The 24,879-nt window shown below is 41.0% G+C and overlaps 3 protein-coding genes across 3 annotated transcripts; 1 reads left to right on the forward strand and 2 right to left on the reverse strand.

The window, feature by feature from the left end:
* Positions 1 to 900: 900 nt before the first annotated feature.
* Positions 901 to 6,621, forward strand: LOC310803493 (adenosine receptor A1-like; the record flags this gene model as incomplete). The annotated part of the gene is made up of 3 exons (XM_083668286.1): positions 901 to 1,312; positions 5,556 to 5,850; positions 6,241 to 6,621. The coding sequence occupies exons 1-3, from the start codon at positions 972 to 974 to the stop codon at positions 6,619 to 6,621; spliced, it is 1,017 nt and encodes a 338-aa protein (XP_083524412.1). The 5' UTR covers positions 901 to 971.
* A 3,220-nt stretch (positions 6,622 to 9,841) lies between these two features.
* LOC310804178 (bcl-2-like protein 15) lies at positions 9,842 to 14,078 on the reverse strand. Its single transcript, XM_083669298.1, has 4 exons — positions 13,699 to 14,078; positions 13,233 to 13,348; positions 11,822 to 12,040; positions 9,842 to 10,791 (listed from the first exon to the last, which is right to left on the reverse strand). The coding sequence occupies exons 1-4, from the start codon at positions 13,820 to 13,822 to the stop codon at positions 10,774 to 10,776; spliced, it is 477 nt and encodes a 158-aa protein (XP_083525424.1). The 5' UTR covers positions 13,823 to 14,078; the 3' UTR covers positions 9,842 to 10,773.
* Positions 14,079 to 17,083: 3,005 nt separating this feature from the next.
* On the reverse strand, positions 17,084 to 20,447 carry LOC310804099 (caM kinase-like vesicle-associated protein; the record flags this gene model as incomplete). The annotated part of the gene is made up of 10 exons (XM_083669192.1): positions 20,344 to 20,447; positions 20,086 to 20,217; positions 19,291 to 19,365; positions 18,862 to 19,000; positions 18,508 to 18,628; positions 18,331 to 18,406; positions 18,027 to 18,163; positions 17,811 to 17,889; positions 17,540 to 17,627; positions 17,084 to 17,422 (listed from the first exon to the last, which is right to left on the reverse strand). Exons 1-10 carry the CDS (start codon positions 20,436 to 20,438, stop codon positions 17,084 to 17,086), a joined length of 1,281 nt encoding a protein of 426 aa, XP_083525318.1. The 5' UTR covers positions 20,439 to 20,447.
* Positions 20,448 to 24,879: the final 4,432 nt, after the last annotated feature.

Raw genomic sequence — 24,879 nt, forward strand, 5'->3', positions numbered from 1 at the left:
ATTGTGACCTTGACAGTGTTGATGGCATAGTGAACTGGAGGATATAATAAACAGTTTCTCTGTCAGTGGCACCTGCTCACATTTTGATCTGAGACGGGGCTTTTTGAATGTGTCACTTCATGTGCGTCACGTGAGCACCGGACAGCACGTGCGGTCAAATTTGAGCCACCGGCACCACGCGTCCTCTACCGGAGCACTGGGTGAGCTCTTGGAGATCCGCCGCCGGCGCATGTGACTTCAAAAGAAAGTATGCAGAGAAGCAGAGCGGAGAAACGATTGCAACCAAGACCCGTATTAGAGTTCAACGCACCAACAACCAACCGCATCTGAGTTTGGGACCTTCTCCTTTCTGTTCCCACTCCCGTTGGTTTCAGCACAGCAGAAGTATTCGGGGATTCGAGCCGGACTGTCAATTGAAGACTGGATTATAGGCGAGACAGCTTCTATATAAACATAAGTGGTGATACAATGGAGAATGCAATGACGAATAATCAAGATGATTCATATTTGATATGGAGCAATGTGCATATAGTGTCATTATAAAGCAACGTTATCCACATTCTCTACTCCAGTAAAATGTCTATTTACAACTTCTGACTAATGATGACTTGCGATGATGCAAATTACATTTGGAGAATTGTGGTTATATGCGCGTGGGGACCTGCTGTGTGACTCATATTCACTTGGCTAGGGGGATTGTACTATGCGCGGACGGTAACATTGCGGTTGCGACTTTCACCTCTTTCGGATTTCCTTGGAACACCAGTGCCTGCCGCATGTGTCATTAACAAGGGCCGAATTATGCCATCTAACGCGCTCTCCAAAAGGACCACACAACCGTTGCGCCTCAAACTGATGTAGGACGACTCGGAAAAACAACATGCGTAAAGAAGAGTTACTTTAGTGGCGTCCCGAAACTCATAAAGATATACTGTGCTTTCTGTCTCTCTGAGGTACAAGTACCTGCAAAGATGCCATCGGGTCTAGCGCCTACCCAAGTCCTTTACATCGGGATGGAGGTGGTGATAGCCGTGTCCTCGGTGATCGGCAACGTGATGGTGGTCTGGGCTGTACGTATCAACCGCTCTCTGAGGGACACAACCTTTTGTTTCATCGTTTCTTTGGCCCTGGCTGACATTGCAGTCGGGGCACTCGTCATACCTCTCGCCATCACTATCAGCATCGGGCTCAAGACATACTTTTACAGCTGCCTGCTGGTCGCATGCACCGTGCTGGTGCTGACGCAAAGTTCCATCCTCGCGCTGCTGGCTATCGCCATCGACCGCTACCTGAGGGTCAAAATACCGATGAGGTAAAAAAAAAAAAAAAAAAGCCGGAAAAAAATTAATAAAAAGTCTGCCCTTCTTCCACAATTCAATATGTTTTTGTCTCTGCATGTGCTCTTTGCCAAGGTCATTGGGTTATCTTCTTGATGTTTGCTTCTCTGGGATATTCGACAGCTTTTTTTGCATTTGGCATGCTTGTTTGATATGCTTTAAGCTGCAACAATTTATGCCTATGTCCATTTTTGCCAGACATGCACATGCAGCTTTCAGACAGAGCCAGTAAATTACCTACAGACAACCCAGAGACTCTGACAGCTTACAGACAGACAGCCAACATACATAGTACCACCAACTGATAGGTCCGCAGACTGGGCTACCACATGCAGAATGAGGACTCTCTAATGCAAGAAGAAATAATAGAAAAGATTGCTATCTTAACGCACTCACCTGGTTAGATGAGGGATAGATAGAAAAAAGTGCTGTGTACTGTATATACTGTACATACATACTGTTCATACATACGCCTTACATTTATCCTATAGGCTATGTGAGAGCCAGAGTCAGTCAGAAGATGACATTGGTAGGTGAACTGCTCTATTTGCCTTGGCGGAGCATTTTATAGCTGTTGAATTCCACACCAGCTCTGAGGTATGCCCTCCCAGTCACCACATATACCTCTCCTGTGTTGGCCTCTCTCACACACATGTGGCAGCTAAGATTTTAGAGAGCTTTGTGCCATTTAAACCAGGACTCTGGACACCAGAACCAGCCTTTAGCATCAGGGAGATAGTATTTCATAAAAGAATCATGGATGACTCCAGTTGCAATACTGAATTTCATTATTCAATCTTGTGAGAATAAACTGTATGAGTAAAAAACAGGGTTGAGATCATCAAACTATGGAGCCCCTAAGAGCTCCTGGAGAAAAACCCCCAGCCACGCTAATATGTTCCCTCAATTTAATAAATTGTGCCTTCAATTTAACTCTACCTCAATCCAGTTTTCCTTGCCTGAAAATTAAGCAGTGATTAGGACTGCACAAGGAGACCCCAAATAATACATTTCTGGATTTTTTTTTTTTTTTTTTACAAATACAGGCAGTTAACACTCTCATAATTGTCAAGTAGTAAGTCTCATAAGACTCTGAATGTAAGTTTTCATTCAACTTTTGAGCTACAAAAATATTATTGTACATGAAAGCCTATGCAAAGCACGAATATGTGATTACAGCCCAACACAAAATTAGCATTTCATTCGCCAAAAACGAATATTTTCCTTAGACTATTTACTCTGGTATTTCTGGAAGTTTTATGAGCATTTTGCATCCGTTGAATTGGATGAGCAAAATTTCTGTCTACAGACTTGTGAAGTTACACTGGTGTAATTACAACAATCGGCCACCAGATTCTATTTTACAAATGTTTATTCAAGACAGCAGTTTCCTTTTGTGAATTGATGCATACAGACATTTCACCAGGTGTTTAGACATTGTTGCCTATATGCAACATCAGGCTTTAAAGGGTTAATCATACCCTCAATTTAATTTATCGTTCCCTCAATTTAGTAAATTGTTGTCTCAAACTAACCAACCTCCAACTCCCACAATTTAGCATCTCCTTCCCACAGTTTAGATGATTTTGTCAAGTATGAACAGCGGCATGGGGGATACATGTAACCTACATTTTGATGTGATCAAAGTGCATTAGTGCCCTCTAACCAGCTTGTTATAAAGTTTGACTGAATATCATATTGTGTTAGTATCATGAAAACATTAAACAGGCCAGCATGCCAGCTAGACTTTGATGTATGCATGCTTTCGCCTCAAAAATAGCTCTGTCTTCGGCCACACATTGAACTATAGCTAACTAAAGATTTCTTAAATTGAGGGAATGATCTATTACATTTAGGGTACAATTTCTTACATTTAGGGAACAATTCATTAAATTGAGGCAACAAAATAGTAAACCAAGGGAACGGAATAGGGCGGCTGTTTGGTTTTTCTCTCTACCATGAGCTCTAAGGAGTGGTATCAAACTAAATGTGGGAAGGATCATTTTAGAAAAAAACTAACAATTTCATACAATTCAGGAAAAAGAAAGTATAATTGCAGTTTATTCGGGAGAAAAGCTGAGTGCATTTGAACAAGTGATAAATCAAGCCTGGGAATGACTAAAACATAGTTTTGACAAGCAGCACTTTCACAGTGCAGTGAGCACGCTGAGATTGCTCTAAAAATAACCAATATAACCAGTTTTTCAGTGACAATTAATTCACACTCCTTGTTGCGCAATAGAGGTGTTTGGAAAAACAATAATCTCACTGGCTCATTATCAGAATAGTGTGAGTGTGTGTGTGTGTGTGTGTGTGTGTGTGTGTGTGTGTGTGTGTGTGTGTGTGTGTGTGTGTGTGTGTGTGTGTGTGTGTGCGTGCATGTGTGCATGCATGTGTGAGTGTGTGTGTGTGTGTGGGGGGTGCTTCTAAATCATTGCAGCAATGATTGAGAATGCATGATTGATCATGCATGATTGATCAATATGATTATTAGTATTATTATGGTTGGTTGGCTGATTCGATGTCCCATGACCTGGATATGCATTTTCTCAGGCTTGTACCCCAAGACACTGAATCTGACACACTCACATTAATTGTGTTAGTTGACTGTGAAATAATAAATTAGGTCTAGACAGTTAAAGGAGCAGGGTGTAAGTTTGAAGTTCCAAACAACAACATCCTCCCTAATAATAATATAACCCCCCCGAAATGGAGTTGCAATGTCGGACATTATGTCGGACATTATGTTCATGAAAGCGTGCACGATTCGAAGAGGCAGCCACCAGAGACAGAAAAGCGAAATGCGTGAGTCCACTCCCCCTAGGTCACCCCTGGCAGAAGCAACATGTTTGTATGCAAAATGAGTGTCGGGTAGGAGAGGATTTTAGAAAGTGCTTTTTCTGGAGAAAAACGTCCAGTGTAAATGAAATATTTCTGTCAAAGGATCTCATTACCTAATAGCTACCTGATTAAACATTTAAACATAGTCATTACAACCATTAGTAAGCTTTTAGAAAGCTGAATCTGAGTGTCCTGAAAGAATGTGTGTGTGTGTGTGTGTGTGTGTGTGTGTGTGTGTGTGTGTGTGTGTGTGTGTGTGTGTGTATTCTCCGAGACAATGAGCAGCAGAGAGTGTTTTATCTCACAAATCTGTGCCAGATTTGTGGTCTGTGCCAGATCAGCAGTCTCTTTCACTTCCTGTGAGTGAGAGAGAGAGAAAGAGAGAGAGAGAGAGAGAGAGAGAGAGAGAGAGAGAGAGAGAGAGAGTGTGTGTGAGAGGAAGAGAGTCTGAATGGAAAAGTCAGTTTAGGTGACTCTTGAGATTATTTACTCATCCTCTTGAGGTGCTTGAGTGAAATTCTAACACTAACTCAAAGTGGCTGTTTTGTGCCACTCATATCTATTGCATCATTTCACTTGCACAGTGACCTTGCCATGGCCTTGAATAAATGGAAGCAAATGTATACTGTCCAGTCAGCTACCAGGGATTAACCCAAAACTCTGGATACAAGCTCATTGTAATGATTATTGGAATAGTAGAGCCAAGAATCGAAGCATTTTGTATTTATCCCATTCCTATAATTAATTGCTAAATTGCTATAATTAAAAGCTGATTAAACACAATGACAAAGAAGTTTACAGTGCACAACACAAACATATTTTCTTAATCCAAACAATAAATCCTGTGTTCCAAGTTTATCCAAATATGAATTTATGTTATTACAAGTAAGCTGTACCGTTAGCCAACAATGTAAACTTGAATGATGCAGGGCAGTGCACTCATTCCTTCATGGAAAATATCTGAATATGGTATTGTTATCCTGTTTAAGAGATACAGAAGGCTTATTACTATCGACTGTTCAGAGCCTACGTCCGTTTGTTTCAGCTTGTGCTAACTTATTGTTGTCTTGCCAAATGAGACAAGGCAACAGTGTACAGTAGCATTGTTGAAACAGTTAGGCACCTACTGTACAGTAGGCTACCCAACTGTATGATCAAATCTGAAGAGCTGATCCTAAATCAATGTTGTGTTGATACTGATACATTTATATCATACTGTAGGTTAAGTGTAATTTACAGTACACAACTCTGACCCCTGCTCTTGTCCTTGTCTCTCTAGCAATACAATATGTAAGCTAACACTGTAAGGCACTGTTTACTGTAAGCAAATTTACCCAAATGCACTCTTCACCTCTTCTCTTGTTCCCATTGCCATAGCTACAAGCGTGTGGTGACACCGCGGCGGGCGGGCACGGCGGTGGTGGTGTGCTGGATGGTGGCCATCGTGGTGGGCCTAATGCCTATGCTGGGCTGGAACAACCTGCAGCGTCTCCGTGATAACGGCTCCCTGGTGACCCCTGACCTCCTCATCACGTGCCAGTTTGAGAATGTCATCAGCATGGACTACATGGTCTACTTCAATTTTTTTGGCTGGGTGCTGCCCCCTCTGGTCCTCATGCTGCTCATTTATGTTGAGATCTTCTACATGATCCACCGGCAGCTTAACAAGAAGGTGAGCAGTCTGCAGCATGAATGTTCCTCACTCTTGGTTCTGGAGCTATTTTTTTTGTCCTGCCCAGCACTAACACACCCGATTCAGCTCATCGTCTAAACGTCTTGATGATTAGTTAATTGATTCACATGTGTCAGTGCTCGGCTGGGTCAAAAGAGATTTAACGGTGACGCGATAAATCTCAATATTAATTTAGGAAGTAGCTTTATTGTCTGTGGGAGGCAAATGGAACTCCCAGTGAATGGAACTAATTGAAACTGCTGTGTTATGCTCCTTTATTGGATATCATAGTGCGTCCAGTCTTGCATGGGCTACATACTTTACATTGTATTACTCAATATGGATAAAAAACATAATCTAAATTACCATATAATTATAATTTTGTTCCAGGTGACAGCCAGCCACACAGATCCCAGCCGTTACTATGGCAAAGAACTCAAACTAGCCAAGTCCCTGGCCCTGGTACTCTTTCTATTTGCAGTCAGCTGGCTTCCCCTCCACATCCTCAACTGCATCACCCTCTTCTGCCCCAACTGTAACACACCCATGTTCCTCATCTACATCGCCATCTTGCTCACCCATGGCAACTCAGCCGTCAACCCCATCGTCTATGCCTTCCGCATCAAGAAGTTCCGCACAGCTTTCCGGAAGATCTGGGAGCAGTACATTTTGTGCCGGGACCCCGTGGGCAGGCTGCCTCAGAGGGGGAGTCAGAGAGGCCAGAGTCACGAGAGAAAGTTGAGACAGAACGATGACGACGATGACGTCTGAATCTGAGTGAGCTGATTGGATTAGCATGGGAGGAGAGCGTCAGGGTTTGGGAAGGTCCCTGATCCTAAATTAACCTCATAAATGGATGGGATGGAAGAGACCTGATCCTAATTTGATCCCTATCTGAGGGGTGTGGAGGTGTTGTACCAGGAAGGGTACAAGGACCTATGTGAAGCGAGAACGTTACCTCATACAGGGTGGACGTGGATGGTGGAACTATCCTCAGATGACTGGTTACCTTACAGTGGGTAATTTTCAGGCATTTTAGAACGTAGAAGAACTGAACTGAACAGAACAATGGAATCTGGAGGTCACGATGGTAATTAGGATCATCCATTAGAGGGGAGGAACTAACAATGACTCTCATTCACCTCCCATTGGCTTCCATAATGATGTCATGTCCAATAAGAAGTTTTGGCAGGTCCAATAGGAACCTGCTGAACTGAAAAGTGTTTATATTTGTAGTATATAGGCTACCGTACCGGTGTAAGATGGTGGAAGGCAAAAATTTCCCATCTGTGGACTGAAAGTTTAACTTAAAAACGTAATATAGCCTTTCTTAAACAAGCTAAAATGTCTATCTCATTCTGTATAAGGAGAAGTCTTGTTCATACATACTGAAAAGTCAGATTCAGTAGCCTTACGTACAGAGATTACCAAGGGCTACTACTGGGATTTTAGGAGAGAGAGAGGACGTAAGTCAGCTCTGTTTCTTTGGACAGTTACAGATCATGGGTGTTATTCAATCAAAACCTGCCACCGTGAGTACAGGGTGAAAAACCAAACACTAGACATGCTTTTTGTGCTGTAAAAGTGCACACTTGCTAGGATTCATGTCATCAAAGACATTGTGAAATGCAAAGAATTCACTGCTTTGACTTCAAAATTCAACACGCACTTGCTCACAGTGCGGGAGGTAGAGCACTGCTCTGCCTTGCCCAACCTTGTACACTCCCTGCTACAGGTATTGATTGCATGGAGCCCTAAGTCCAATGTTTCAGCGTACATTTGCGCTGATAGGCATTGGCCCCAATGACGGCACAGGCTTCTCTCTGAAGAGCAGACTCACTTAAGATTCTCCCCTAGGTCTCCCTGTGTTGGGTCGAAAGGTGCCAGTGGGAAGTGGAGGGCTAAACTGATTAGGTGGCATTTTCATATGCACACATCCATCTTCTATGACTGGGCAGGGGACTTGTATATGTGTACAGAATATGTATTGGGAGGGGGGGGGGGGTTCATTACATCTGTGTGTGGAAAGTGTTTAGAGGGGATGTGACGTGGGGGTGGGGTGGGAGGTTAATACGTGTGTGTGTGTGTGTGTGTGTGTGTGCAAGGAAGGGGTTTCTACCAGAGTAGCTCATTGGAATTCTCATCTCTTCAGAGGTCATGTGGAATCGATGGCGAAGCCACTATTATGACATTGCTGCATTGTCCATTATAGCCTTAGAAAAGACAGCAACGTGATTGATCTGTGTCTTACTGTGGCTCTATGTCTGTGTGTGTGTGTCACAACCCACTACAGATCTAGTCAGTACAATGGTATGGATCTACAGTACATCAGCTGTGTTGACTCATTGTATTTTGAATGCTGCTTTTCTATGGATATTTTCATGTTTATGTTTCATGTCTGAGCAATGATATTGTCATCTGTTTACTTTACTGTACCAGCAAGTTGAATCAAATCCGATTTGTGCAATATTCTCAGATGTACATTTCAATACTGAGTAGAATCTAGAGGTCACTGATCATGTTTTACAGATACTGTACATCTTTCAGGATGATGATAACTAATATGCTGGACAATCTGTCTTATTATCCGGGGTTTGAAGTGTACATTTATCAAAATGTGATTGATGGTGTCACACTGTCAAGACCAACACATTTCCATGAATAACAGGAGGCAGCAAATAAAGACCGTTTTAAACGACAATTCCAAGGGTGTTCATTTGCTCTGAGGTCGAATTGTATGGCCACTTTACATGTAATTAAAAAGAACATTTATATGGAAATAAACTCAGTTCAAAAAGGTTAATCATCATAAACTCTAGTCATGGTAAATGTATTTATAATGTCTGTCATTTTCTATCCTCAATTGAAGCTTTACAAACTCAGTCATTGGTTACCTGGTAGACTTCAACAGACCAACAAGCCACGCATACTGTAAGACTGGTAGACATTTTAATCTCTCTCCTTCTCTCACGTGGACCTACCCACATTGACACACCTACCCACCCATCCACGCACACACACACATAGCGAGAGTGGAATCTAGTTCTTAAGGTCACAATTCACTTGTCTCCTCAGGTCTGGCAGCATTTCTGTCTGTTGTTATCAGCTCACCAGGTATTTCCCTGGAAACCCCCCATAGTCTGTACACATTACAGTATATTTCTTTAGAAATCCTGTGATATGATATGGATACAATGCATACAATGAGCATTTCTATCCTTGTGAACTATGGAGTCCTTCACCCTCTTCTTTAAATAGAAGTTTGTTTCTCAGTTCTGATCAAAGACAGAGGCTGCTGCCTCCATTTTCCTGACAATTGTGATTCAACAAAAATACAGTTGTCAAGGTGTTGGAGAGACGAGATTTCCTCTTGTTATCAAAGCAGATATTGTAGAATAATAATTTTAAAAAGTTATTACGATATGCCCCAACACTTTTTAACTTTGTGTCAGGTCTGACTGATTTGTGACATACAGTATGGGTCAAATATGGTCATGCCAGTTAAGTAACTATGTCAATGTAAGAAACAGAGAATGAGTTTTCTTGAGACCAAAAAACTGTACGGTGGTGCTGACCTCTAGTGGTTATACTTTTATAATACACCACCACAATACGGCCTACTTTCCTCTGGCTGAAAAGCACTAGCGCTATGTGGAGTATCAAATCCTCATTTGCCAATGGCTTTATCTGACAACATTATGCTGTGAAAGATTGTTGTATAGACTCTATTGTTGAACCCTAATACCATTTAAAAAAAAGATTTATAATTACAGATTTTCGACTTGCAATTACCACCCACAAAATGAGACGATGTTTAACAATGCATCTCTACATCTCTCCATCACACCATCCCTCCTCTCTCTCTCCCATCCTTCCTGTCAATCTCTACTGTCTCTATCCCAATAAAGCAGAAATGCCCTCAAACATATTTAAAAAAAAAAAAAAAAGTTGTGAAGAACACAATTACACACAACTATGCACACAAATAAAATTGTGCTGTAAACAAATGCATTTAATTGCTTTGGTGAAAAACTGATGGTACAAAATTCCCTTTGGTCCATTGTCAATGGAAGTGGCACTAAGTCAAAAACAATGAAGTGCTTTACAGCTGGCTTATTAAAGTTATGAGTCAGAGATTCCCTTAAAGGTACGAGTCACAGAGTCACAATAAAAACAGACATTAACTGGAATTTTCGCTGGCACAACAAGGGCTTTCCTCTAGAAATTAGTCACAAATCTAACTACGACAGATATCCCTGACATGGTTTAGCTTAACATCACACCTCTCTTATCTTGTGGAAAGTTTAAAACTAATGACACCAGCAACACAGACCTAAACACATTTTACACATTAAAACATTCTCTTTCTTGAGCTGCTGATTAACAGGTCATTAAAGCCCAAAGTGACTGAGGATAACATGGTCAAACATTTCATAAATCACACGTCTAAGTCATCAGCTTTCATCAAGCGATAGTGTCGAAGCGTGGGTCACTGGCAGCTCTGTTTCAAGTACTTTTTTCATATTACAGCTTCACAGATGTTTGTTTAGAGTTACCACAGTTTTACTCACAATTGATGACGGTCCATTGGCTTAAATAATGCCTTATTAACTTGTTAAGAACTAATAGCAGTGAAAGGGAGAACAATATGTACAAAAAAATTGCACCTGAATGTTCTTCAAAAAACTGTTCTTGCTTGTTATGAGATATAGAAAGTACCACGATCGTAAAATATGCAAAGGGAAAAAAGGCTGTCAAAAGATTCAAGTAATTACATTGTGTCCTGTTGAATGTCTGCAACTCTTTCTTCCTCAAAGCGCCACCTTGGCGGCAGGGGTTGGGGTGGGTTGGGAGTGGCGTTCCATTGTCCTGAGAGGACAATGGCGTTCCATTGTCCATGATCTCCACTCCTGTTCAAACTCTTCAAGAGACCACTTGACCCTAAAAACAACCAAAAACAAAAACAATGTTACAGTATAATCCTCTCCACATGGACAGTCCATACCAAACTCCTAGGTGTAGAAAGCCTTTAGCTAACTAGGTTCACTAGAAATGATACAAACCAAAATGACCTCAGGAGTACGACACAGTCATCACAGTTTACTGACTCACCATTTGATTTGATTCAGAACTGGCAATCAAGAGTCTAAAATGTCTGTTTATGACAGCTGGAACCCAGTTGCAAAGAAAACGCAATTCCTCAAGTGAGCTTGACAAGTATTTGAATTAGTGGTGATGAAACATTGCTTCAGATGGATTAGAAAAGTATAATGAACCACACAGAACATGAGCGAACATAATACACTGTCAATGTTTACAATGATGACCTTGGAAATGGAAACACAATATCAATGCTATCAGGTTCAAATACCCATGTCCTCAGACATTTGCATAGAGTTATACTGCAGAGCAGACTGTTATTGCAAACACCCAGTATTCAGGAAAAGGAAATGGACTTTGAAACATATCTTTCAACAGATCTGCATGCTTCTTTTGATCAGTGACCTAGGAAACACTGAGTCAGAATATGACAATGGGCAGGCATTTACTGTTGCAGGTGTTCTTTGTTTAATCTAGCTCTAACTTTGTAACGTTTTGCAAGGAGCAGTTGTTTTCGCTGCCTTTAAATGCTACAGTTCCCTTTGTTGCCCTGTGCAAAGCAAACCTTTGACAATCCTACTGAAAATCTCATATACTCCTTGGCTTTTACAACCTGTATAATCCAAAAAACAAACCAGAAGAAGTCAATAAAAATAAAAAGTTCCAAGTTTATATCAATATGTCCATGTTTAATAAACAGCTGGCTACAAGGTGACATACAGTAGGAGCTGTATCGTAATTCTAGTCACACTGCACTGTGCTTCTTTACTACTTGTGGTACAGTATATATATATATACTGTTATAACAACATTAACAGTCATAACAGTTATTGTAACAGCAAGTATTATATATCTCAGGTACAGTACTCACCCATCCACCCTGCTGAGTCAGCCAGCCGGTCAGGCGATTGTTGACGAAGGCTTCCATGGCTCTTTGGACCTTACCTATAAGGGCAGGGGAGCTCTTCTTGGCGTAGAGGCACAGGGTCACAGAGGCCCTCAGGAGCTGCATCTCTGAAGCCACCTCGGCCCTCTGGGCCACCCGTGCCTGACACAGGGTCTCCACACTCTGCCCAAATGCCTCTACCACCTGGGGAGAAAGAGGTGGTGGGGGGGCACACTATTACACCGTTGATAGCCAATGGCCATGCTACAATGGACGGAAGTATATCACAGCACTTTCTAACAACAAACCTTTGGTTCTAAATAAATTCAGCATTCATCATCTAAACAGATAGACAGACAGGCAGTGTAGCTGTGAACAATGGGCTTTGTGGTTTTGAACACTACAACTTATTCAGAACTAGTTGCTCTCTACCCTTAAAATGAAACAAGAATGAATAAACATGAATGCACTTTACAGCCAATATACTGTATACAAAGCACTGTTAATGTGCTAAAGGTGTGATGTGATCAGTGATCTACACAAATGTGGGTCACACTTTACATTAAGGTCACATTTTTAAATTACTTATAACCAGTTTATTATCCAATTATAAAACATTTACAACAGTTATAACTCATTAATTTAGATTAATATTCCTCTGCAGACATAATATAAACAAGCCAAGTTACTTGATCAGCTTATTCTATTTTACTATCACAGCAAGATTAGTTAGTTAGTTCAACTTCCTGTTATCACACACTCCTATTTTAAGACATTTATGTCAACAAGACGCCTAAATGTCACAAAGACCACATCAAAGACCACAGCAGGTTATTTTGTAGAACCAAACAGAACTTGAAACAAAGGCAGATGTTTGGCAGCACATTTATTGTTTAAAGTGCCTGATATTAGATATTGACTGATAGTGTAGGTCAAGGTTACTCTGATGTGTGTGTGTGTGTGTGTATGTATGTATGTATGTATGTGTGTGTGTGTGTGTGTGTGTGTGTGTGTGTGTGTGTGTGTGTGTGTGTGTGTGTGTCTGGTCTAGTCATAACCCTGCTGCCAAGATCTTCTGACACACACAGTCCCCCAGAGGACCAGCTCAGATATGGTACTGCTGTTATCTAAACAGCATAAAACGCACCCGTACCTAACAGACCAACCTCTCCTTGTGATTTAAGCCAACATTATACAACATAGCGAAAACACAGAATCCCGCCAGATACAGTACATTCTGTTATCATATTTAGAGTAATGAAAACACTATATGCATGCTTGTGTGTGAAATGGCGGTAATGTAATAGCATAAAGGTAATAACTTGCAAGAAAGAGGATGGCATAGTGTGTGTGCGTGCGTGCGTGTACGTGTGTGTGTGTGTGTGTGTGTGTTTACCTGGTCTGCTGCTGCTTGTTCGAGCTTTCTCATTAGAGGTTGAATCACCTTCTCGTCGTAATCATCGCCCAGCGCCCTCAGCTGATCAGCTATTAAACCTGCGTCAAATGTGTCATCTGCCAAAACAGATGTGGTCTTTCTTCAATGCTTGACCATACAGACTAGTCAATTGTGGACTTGTAGCTTTCTTTTTGGTGTGAAGCCATAGTGTAGTTACAATCTATCCATTTTCAATATGACTCTGCATAGGAATACATAATCTCTCTCACTCTGTTCTTATTGAAAATCAATCAGCAATACATTCACCTACAATACCTACAAATGATTACTGGCTCTTATTCGAGGTAAAATAAATAAATAATAATAATTTAAAAAATCATCATCATCACACAAAGTCAAATATCGTCTGGTAAAAGACATGACACCATGTATTTAGAACAACAAAAGACAAGCAGAGAATTCTTACCGTCGTCGCATGGACCATCGGGCTCAATAAATCCTCCAGTATTGCTCCTATATAATGCTGAGTAGTCATCAAAAAGACAACTAATAATTTCCGATGTTTGTTGTTCTATATCTCTAGGAGCCATATTGACTATTTCTTCCAAACGACTTCACCAACGACGACGACTGGCAACGAAGAGTGGTGACGAGCGAAGACGACTTATTCCTTGTCAGTAACACCAGGCTAGGGGCACGCCTGGATTGTATCGCGCAACAGTAGGCGTTGTTGCTTTGACACAATGTATTCCACACAGTTAAATACAATAAAAACTATTGATCATGTCGTTTTCATTACAGCATGTAACTGCGCTTGTCATGTCAAGGACATTATATGAAGAAAAACCTAAGATCCAAGCAGCTGAGGCAGAGAGGGATATTAACGTCTTTGACAGAGGGAGGGTGGGCCGTTTCAAAATAATAAAACTCCGCCCTCAATACATAAAACTCAAACTGAATTTATAAAACTCACAATGCCCACAACGCCCACAATGCCGTCCATTATTAATATTCATGAAGTACGACCTACTTTTAGTTGCATTGACTTTGTGAAGACACCTTACGGGAAAACCTACAGTGCAGTGGTGGAAATGAAAGGCAACGCACGGGAACGGGGTTCTGTGGATGAATGAATGTTTTTTGTTTGTTTTGTTTTTTAAATTAATTTCAGAACACTGCCATCTACTGAATTTAAATGGCTGCACTACTTTTTTCTGCCCACAGATGAATTCTAGGCCTACAGATTTTAACCAGAAATGCAAATGTGTTATGGAAGAGAGATAACAACTAGTAAAATGCCAATAAAAAAGTCTATCACATAAAAAACCGGTAGGCCTAGATGTAATTTGCGTCACCATTAGTTTTTATTTTCGATTACAATCAATACAGAAGCTACAAATGAGACACAGGACACAGAAGACAACAAAATGTACAAGTGCATTAGCGAGAGAAACACAGAGAAACACAGAAAAAAATAACTTTTCATTACCATACAGCCTAGCCTACTGTCAATTTGTGTGCATGGGTAAAATCATTGCTTTGTTGTATTGTCGTAAAACACAGTCTTTGTGGTTACCATGACATATGAAGATGGATAAAGTGATTATCACCAAAAACAAAATTAAGAAAATATTCTTCATATTTGTCATTTGTATATTTACATGTGGGGCAAACTTTGTGGAAACAGATCAAACAACACATGGTAGGTCATGTGAAAAAGTTATAGATTTGTTTGAAATATCTCATGTCTTCATAAAGTACAATTCTCAAACAAATCTACAGGCCTATGGGAAATTCTACAACAATTTGTAATTTCTTAAACACCCATCAGTGGCATAGCAGTTTAGTGGCACTAGAGAGAAAGCAATGCCATTTAGTGTAAGGACTTATTTGAGTCCTGAACACATGTGTCATATGAAAAGCAATCTGGAAAAATTGACTAGTCATGGCATGTGAAAAAAAAAACACTGATCATACACAATTAAAGGAATGCAGAAAAGTGTCACAGTTTTATATAGCAATAACAATATTGCTCAATTCATACATTTACATGATACTTGGCAACCATTCAGCTCAGCTAAAATATGCTTCAAACATAAATACTGGTTATGCACATGTTGACAGGCTTGACACTATACAGTATGAGTAACTATTTGAAATTTTTTAATTCCTATGAAGTAGGCTATTCTGAGCACTAAAGCAGATAGATTTTCTCTCCCAATTTTCTTTTTCTTTACTCAAAAAGAGTACAAAAGAGAGAGACACAAGCAGATTTTAGATTGCTTTGAGTTTCATTACTCACTAATATATTGGCTATGGTACAGCAGCTGGTATTGAGATTAAAGTTGCTTTCTAACAGGTGAGGCCAAAGAAACATCACACACATGTCGGTGACTATGAATTTCACTAAAAGTGTGTTGCAGAGTGAAACAGATATTGTACATTGACACAGTTATGTTTTCAAACAAGGAAGAATGATAATACTGGGCTGGCACCCGAAAGACAAGGCTATGCAGTATGAGACAGCTGTATCAGTTAACCCATAGAAGTAACACTGGTGTCTACATCAACTCCATGGAATAGGCCTACTCTACATTGAAAATCAATATTCATATGCATCCTATACAGTAAATGGCTAATGCATTTATTGATGTTTTGAATGCAGTGGTAACATTTAGCTGAACACGATGTGCTGAGTTTACATCATGTACAAAAATCACATCTATTGCTGCCTAAAAAATCTGAAGAATGATTCAATGAAATTGTGTTGCTTGAAAGAACAAATTGTCTGGCAAAACAACAAAGTACAAGAAAATTGCTTTCCCCATTACTTATGTCAGTTTATTTGTGAGGTGTGGGCAGGGGCCTTCACTTCTCTGGCTCAGTGTAGCATAGCTGTATGTGAGGAGACAGGAATCAAAGCTATGGTCAGGATTTGTAGCGAGATTGCTGCAACACTATTCACATTTTATTAGGATCCTTATCCATAAGGTGTTAGCGACTCTAAATGCATGCTGTTCTGGCTACCTCAAAAAAGATTCATATTTACAGCACTTTCAGAGCCACAAGGGCTTTTGTTCAAACCCTTTGCAAAGATGAATGAAATGAGTGAGTTGAAAATGGCTAATCTGTAACTCTGTACCCTAAAATACCATCCTAACCCTCAATAAAACTTGGTCAGATGAAAATGGTCAACATGCAGCATTGGAAAATGTATCAAACACAAACCACCATGGAACATTTCGTAAAAGTATTAACATAAACAATTATCAGAGAGGATGGGTACATTGGGTTCAGTGGGTGAATATTGATGAGAGTTATGGAATGACCATGACAACAGTTCTATTTCTAGACTTGGTAGAAACACCTAAAATGACTACAAAAAAAGAAGGGAGTCTCATTTAAATTCAGACAGGTGGCAAATTAAGAGACACAGGGTAAAGCATTGTCTAGACCTGCTAAAAAGAAAACAAGGAGTAGGCATTCCTCTGTGAACCAACTTCAGAGGAAGGACTATCTACAAGACTGAGGGGGGAAAACAAGAGTGAGGGCAAACTACGCAAATGATAGACAGACCACTCAAACGATCCATTATAGACAGACCACTCAAACGATCGCATGATAGACAGACCATGCTAATGAAAAAACAGAGGCTCGGTGAGATGATCTGCTGCACTAATGCTGCAAGTGGGAGGGTGGTTAAGCAGATTCTGTATTATCATGCCAGGACCTTATTTACAGGTTGTTTGTGTGTGTGTGTGTGTGTGTGTGTGTGTTTGTGTGTGTATATGTGTGTGTGTGTGTGTGTGTGGGTGGGGGGGGGGGGGGTGGTGGCATGGGACCAGCTCTGTTTAACCATTCTGATCCTCCTGTGTTTGCTGGGCTGTATGGAGGGTTGCTGGAGCATCGCCATTACACCGTTCCAGAGGCTCCGCCTCCTCTGGGGCCGGGCTGGGCTGGGAGGAGTCAGGAGTGATGGTGGCTGGACTCTGTGAGTCAGGAACCGTAGGGTTAACAGAGGCCTCTGTGCTGGCAGCAGGGGTGCCTTCTGGGGCATCAGCTGGAAGTGCAGGAGTGTTGCTGGGGGTGACGGTGCCAGCTGAGGCCCCTGGAGCAGGGCTGGAGGCCCCTGAGTCACTCTGGTCAGGTGCTCTCAGCCTCTTCATGATGGTTGTGACACGTACAGCTTTCTGTGAAAGGGGAAGACCATACACATAGATGAAATGGTTGAGTGCAACACCATTATCTGAAACAGTGGATGAACACCACATACTGTATACACATTTGTTGACAGAGAGAAGGAATACCTTCCACTTGGCTTTGGCAAAGTTCTTCTCTATTTGTGCACAGACTCCATCCTTGATGTTCTTATCTGAGGCAGCATTCCCAGAAATCCTGAAAAAAGGAAAACCAACCCAAAAAATATAGGCTTATTCATACTACTAAGATTTTTTGGATCAGTAGAGTGAAATAAAAAGAGCCAAATATGGCATCCTCTAATTATACTTGATGAATGGCGACATGTCAAATACATACAGTAAGTCATAAATCCATATATCATAGTACATCATTCAGTACCATTCATGGTTGATGGCCTCCTGTGCTGTCAGTCGTTGATCCTGGTCCACCTCCATCAGAGATGCCACCAGGCTTTTTGCTGTGCAACAAATATAATAATAACAAAAGTATTACAGTGGAGACACACATGCCCGAACAAGCTCAATGTCTCAACCTGTTTACTTCAGCACTTTAATATGCTTCCTGTATGTATGATCTTGAATGACAGTTTTATACCTGAGTCAGAGATATCATCCCAGTATGGTGAGTCAAACTCATAGTCTCCTGACAAAATCTTGCGGAAAAGGTTCTTGTCATGATTGTCGTAATCCTCGTCATCAGTTTCATCGTAGAAAGGAGGGTTCCCAGACAGACTGGAGAGAGGGAAAAGAAGACAATCACTACCATAGCCCCTTTCATCTGCCAATGTTAACAGTCCTGTGAGAGATGGAGGATGACATTATTATGGTTGTATATTGCCTACATTGTGGTTATATATAGTGTAGTACTGTCAGAATTGAGGTGATAGAGGCACACTCACAGAATATACATGATGACCCCAATGGCCCAGCAGTCCACTGGTCTTCCATATCTCTGCCTTCCAACCACCTCAGGAGCTGAAGGAACAAACACAGGCACCAAGGGATAAATTCACCAAGCCACTAGAAGTAGAATCTTCAGTAAATACTCATCACCCATCTGATCCACTCCCCCTTACCAAGGTACTCTGGGGTTCCACAGGGGTCCTTGATGAGTCCATTCTCCAGCTTGGCCAAGTGGAAGTCACTGATCACAATTTTGGAGTGCTTCAAGCGGTTAAAGTACACCAAATTCTCCAGCTGAAACAGACACATTTCCCCATATACATTACTTGACATTTGAGATATTACAAAAACACATTGTATTAACAGGCTGAAGGATAGTCTGGATGCTAGTCTTAGGTTGTCTTCGGTCTTCTTTTCACTCCTCCCAGAAAGGATTCAAATGTCTGTGGCTGGCCCTCCCTAGATGTTAAAGTGACCATGGTGTAATGCCACCACCTACCACTAGATGGGAGCAGTGTATAGTGTACCTTCAGGTTCCTGTGGACGATTCTCAGGGAGTGCAGATAGGCTACAGCTTCCAACACCTGTCTCACAACATTGCTGGTGTCCCTCTCTGAGTAGTAGCCTTGATCTAAGATCCAGTCGAAGACTTCTCTGCCTGTAGCTCTGTAGAGAATATCCACAGAAAACTACTGTCATGTCATTCATAACTGTAGGCAATCATTGAGATCTTCCTAAAATCTCACTATTCTCAACAAGTCAAATGAATTCATGTTTTAAATGGATGAGATTATTTCACAAAATATGTAACATAGAGGCTTCAATTAGGGGTTAAAAGAGTGCCACATTCATCATTTTGTATGCTCCCTAAACTAGTTTAATGACCACATTGAGTAGTGTAGTTACTAGTGCAAATAGAAACCCACAACCAGTCAATTGGTTCCAATAACACTCACAGCTCCAGGAAGAGGAAGTACTCCTTCCTAGTTTCAAAGACGTCAACCAGCTGGAGGATGTTATGATGTTTCACCCTGTGAAAGAGGGGAGAGGGGAACAGGAAAGAGAGTGAGGGGTGAGGAGGAGTAGGAGGAGGAAGTTCGATAAGCGGAGTTATTCACTGATGATCACATTTGCATACTTTCCTATCATATCAATTTGTGTGGTCTGTCCAGGAATCATTATGACTTGATGATTGGCATACTCAATTCAATCTATTCAAGCTCATTAACATTTCAATTCATTTATTCCCTCAAGTGTTTTAATTACATTTTGATATCTCTTTTTCAATTACTGATGGGTCTGTCGCTCTTTCATTACAGATCATTCTACTTGCAAAGACGTGACCAAATTGCTAAAGAGACATAGCCCATAATTTATTACATCCAAGTATGTTTGGCAGCTTTTTCTTTGACTATGCTGTTTATTCTGTTTCATATCATAATCGTAACGCTATGATGTACACTGTGTTATGCTTTCTTGTGGCATCTGCAAAAAGGAAGGCAGGCACAATCCATAAGTTCAACTCTCAGTAAAAATAAAATTTCACTTCAATGCTTCAAGACTGTCTCTTGGTACTCACCATCAAAATCAAAGAAGAGGAACAAGTGTGCTCATTGGTGTAAATCAAACAACTTTTTGTTTGTGTGTTTACAGTACTGTTGTTACTGTTGTTGTGTTTATACTGTGATTCATTGCCACAGGAGTCTGAGAAGGTGTGCCTAAATGCATAAACCAAACTGAACTTGACTCACATCTTCAAGATCAGGATCTCATTCTTGGCAGCCTTCCTAACTTTTCTCCCGTCCTTCTTCAGGAACTTTTTACAGGTGTACATTTTCAATGTGTTCTTATCCTTCGCTCGGAATATCTCACAGAACTCCTCCCTAAACAAAACACCAAACAACAAGTAAACAAAAGTATAAAGTGATATAACAAAACCTAATCAGAATTTTAAAAGTGTATTTTGATTTGCTAAAATAAATGAGTATTATGGGAAATACAGTACTCACGACTTGACAATCTGTCCGAGGTCATATTTGTCGGTGACCTCTGAGGGATTGTTGTAATCCTTCTTCTCCCCGAGTGTCAAACAGCCAAATGGCATGGCAGCTCCTGCCCTGGAGAAGCAAGTCACACCACAACACAACTTGTCACCAACACAGAGTATACTGATGCTATAATAATTAAGTAATAGATGGTTAATAGATGGTTATGACTGTATACACAAAGCCCCACCTCACAACTAAAGAACTGAATCAAAGAACCGTGACCTGATGTATTCTTTTTTGTACCACTGTCCATTGGCCCATCCTCTCCCCTCACCTAACAGCAGGACTGTAATAGTCAATCTAGCTACAAATAAGTGTGTGTTATGTAAGACCCGCATTGTGTTTGAGGGATCCAGCCAAATCAATGCAGAAAAAAAAAAACTGATGCACACATTCAAAAACAGGAACAATCTGTGCTTGCAATCATTATTTGCAAAATCTTTGTAATTGGCATGACTGGCAGTGTCTTCAATGAGCACTTTGGACTCAATATTATAATGATGTTCCACGAGACCTTGAGCATCGCTGTATGCATTCATATTTGTCCATCACAATACCTCTCCTGCACAAAGAATGAACCCTCCAGTAGTCTGCAAGGCTGGTTGCTTTTCACTCAGTAGTGAGTCAGCCCCGCTATACCTTTGCGACTGCAACCTTTGTCTGCTCTCTATACAATATCTCTTCTAAAGAAAGGCTGTGCAGAAATGTGGGAATGCAGGGGAAAAATGTGTATTTAATTAAAGGAGAGCTGTCAAATATGTCACTGTAACAAATAGATGAAATCTCCACCGAATAACTCTGGCATACAGTGATGATTGATCGACTGTCACATGTTTGTGCTGTTAACCAGGGGTTAAAATGGAGAAAAAGGAAAAATGTATAGTTTATAAAATGATTTTGTGGGATGTAGGTGTCCATAAATGTCATTGAGCAACACAAACAGTACTTAGTATTCTGGCTGTTACAGTAGATTGACCCTAAGTCAGCAGCAGTAGATACAGTATTTCTCATTTGAAACCAAACATAGTTTCCTAAATACATTAAATAGTAGACATATCCTCTGGCTTGGTGTCGGCTGAACAATCCTGTTGACTTGGCAGCAGGAGCTGAATCTATGCAGTGGGAGGAGTAGAGTGAGTTTGACTGAGGTGTCATCTCTGTAGAGCTATCAGTCATGTCCCTATTATGAGAAGAAAAATAGTTTGCTCTTCCCTGTAGCGAAAAATTGATGCAAGGTTAGACTCTGTTGTAGAGAAAAAGAGATTGCGTCCTGCTGGAAGAATCATGAATACATTAGGAAACAATGAAAAAAGGAAAAAGTACTTTAGGAGAAAGTGGAAATGAGGCATTTACTGTAGCATTTGTAAATGAGCCATACCAATGCTGAAGTTTGTTATACTGTAGAGGCAAATCATTTTCAAAGTACTAAAACTCATTAGTGGTAGTTGTAGAAGTATCAATAGTAGTAGAAAAGATACAGTTGTATACATTGTTTTCAACACTATTTCAGATATTTCACTAGATTAATTAATCTTAATCTTTTGCTAATTTAGTTCTTTCAGCAGTTTCTACACTATCAATGAATGCAGAAATAAAACAAACAAACAATAGAAATACAAAGCTCTAGGTGAATAATTGTACTGGGTAAAACATCTGATTAGGTCTGTACAGTACACTTATTATCTTCATTACACTACAGAACACTCAGTATTCACAAGCTGCAGTAAAAGGAAACCTGTGTGTGTACCTTCTCATGACTGGACAGCAGTTAAAGGTTATAGCGGGACTGACAAATGACCAGAGGATTGTATTGATTAAGGTATAGTGCAGAAAGGGGAGGACATCTCCAGTGTGTGTGTGACCTGATCTATAACAGAACTAAGATGTGTGTTGTTTTTTTTTTAACACTTTCTGGTAGAAGTTGCATAGATTTACTAGACATTAAGCAAATGTTAAATGGTCTCTAAAGCTCTGAACCAGGGCCCTGAAGGGGTAACACTCACTCTTCATCGTGAAATGGAGGATCCTCAGCCATTTCAGATAATTAACAAAGTGCATTATTACCACATTAGCATCTCAAACTGAGCTAAAGCCTGTTTTTCCACTCAACCATACAAAACAACACATTGCATTTTCCAGAGGAGCCTATTTCCCAGAATAGCACTTTAGAGCAGAGAGCAGACTGAAGCTTCCTCTCAGAGCCGGAATTACTGCAACAGAAAATATATTTCTCTAATAAACCCACAAAAGCCGGAGCCATTAACTACCAACAAAACTCTCTGGGAGAGGAGTGTGCTTTTCCTGCTGTTCATCATAAGAGCCTTCAATGCACTGATTAAATTGCCTGTGTCTGGTGGCGTTTCAACACTGTTGTATCTATCCACCAGTCAGGGCTGCATTTGGAGCAGGCAATATCTCCAGACGACCCGTAGACACGTAGTAATGAGCCAGGAGTGGGAGATAATGAACCCTCTGCAGTGAGAGAGCAGAAGAAGAGCGCATAGTTCTGTTTCAGGTCATGAATCAATCATCGGCACGAGCAGAGAAAAGCCTGGGATGAAGACACAGATGAGGAGGAGGAGGAGGAGAGGACGAGTGTAGTGTATGCCACAGCGGGACTCATTACTCCAAGATCTGGTCCCCAGAGATGCACACACACTGTGGAGCTGATATAATCAGCTTTACCTCATACAACTCACTACTAACTGACAAGCATGGGCTATTTGTTCATTTTTTTATATCTCTGATTTCCCTCATTCCATGCCCCTGCACTATCAGTGTTACTTACTCCATGCATCTTCATAAAGGGAGCAGTACTTGTCTCAACTGTATGCTGAACTGACTCCACACGAAACATTCTGACAGGAGACATAAATGTACTGTGCCCTCTGCCTGCACTGTTGATCCCTGTTCAACTTTAGCCAGGGGGGAGAGAGGGGTGGCTAAAAAGCCTAATGTACACCTCAAATATACAGTATGTGTCACTGTGACACATGGCATCCTTCTCCTCACTCCAATGAATTCCAGTGGTTGGATTATCTCCTCTCAGGATTAGGAGTCTCAGTGATGATGGGAATCATCAGCTGTCTCCCATGCCGTCATAATTAGTGTTCTAATAAAACCCAGGCAGTCACCCTATACCTTAGCTCACTTCCTGACATCCTCAAACATACTGTACAGCATCACAGTCCTACCATTCATCTAGGGTCTACAAGAGTGTCAGGCATATCTGTATTGCAGTTGCCACCATTGATCTCTGCCTTTGTTTTTCTTTGTTTTTACAGTATTGGCAGTAAACATACCGTATTGTACTATTCGATGATTAGAGGGCAGAGACAAGAGAAGTAATGGAACTGTATATGTGATGTATGTCATGTACAGTATGTCTTGATATCAAGATGAAAGTTAATAATGAGGGTAAAAGCTGTTCCGGTGAGTCATCTCTCTAATCTGGACACTCTAGTTCTTACAGTGGTGTCAAGTGTGTCGATACCTTACTGCATAGGCATCATGACCACCTCGAACGCTACCCAAAATGTTTGTCTCTTTGATTGGAGTGTACAGGTATTAGCTCCATGAACTTCTCATGTTGTGGCAATCCCTTGGCAGACTGGCAGCAGCTGCAGTAGCGCAGGGTACCTTTGTGTCTGTAATCCTCTGTCAGCTAAGAGCTCATTGATCTCAGCATTCATATTGCATATTCAAGGTGTTTTTTATAACTGCGATAATGAAAGAGCAGTGCCAGCAGGTTTGCAGCATTCTCATAAGCTGCTTGTGCGCATACATTTTTGTCTCTACATTTTACCCCCCTCCATATGGATCTCACTAGAGTAAGCCTGTGCAAAGGTTTTTCTGGCTGCTACGTACGGTCATTTTGAGGGCCAGAATAGCCAATTGTCCATTGGATGTCCGGACAGCTCTAACATAGAACAGTAAGAAACATGTCTCTGATACCACAGCAAAAAGCATACTTTTCCATGTGAAGCAGTATTCATGTGCTTCAAAAAACACCCCAGCATTACTCTGAGATTGTTATGTACAGTGATGGCAAGCTTCTCTGACCCCGTCTGCTGGCACACACAACTTTCTCTCATCCTGAATATCTCTTCTCCTGTCTTTCACCTTTATTGGCAGTCAATAGAGGGGTTGTGGTGAGCCTGAGGCAGGCGTCCAGCTTGGAGCCCTGCTGGGAAGGTGCATGCTGTTCTTCCAAAATGAGTTTTGAACACCTAGCTAATTACCTCTAAACCCCCCGTTTCTACATCAGTACATCACAGGGAATAATGCATGGCCAGGCTGGCCTGATAATGGGGAGGGTCTGGGTAACTGAGGGGGGGTTGGAACTCAGAGCCGCTAGTGATGTACAGTAGAAGGGATCCCACAGGGGAAATGGTACCAGATCTTTCACTCTGACTGGCAGGCCGGAGGGATCATTTACACGTTTCCTCTTCTCTTAAATGTCAGTTTCATTGTTTTAATCTCTCTTGTACCAGTGGG

The sequence above is a fragment of the Argentina silus genome (assembly GCF_951799395.1).
Source record: "Argentina silus genome assembly, chromosome: 4".
Lineage (NCBI taxonomy): Eukaryota > Metazoa > Chordata > Actinopteri > Argentiniformes > Argentinidae > Argentina > Argentina silus.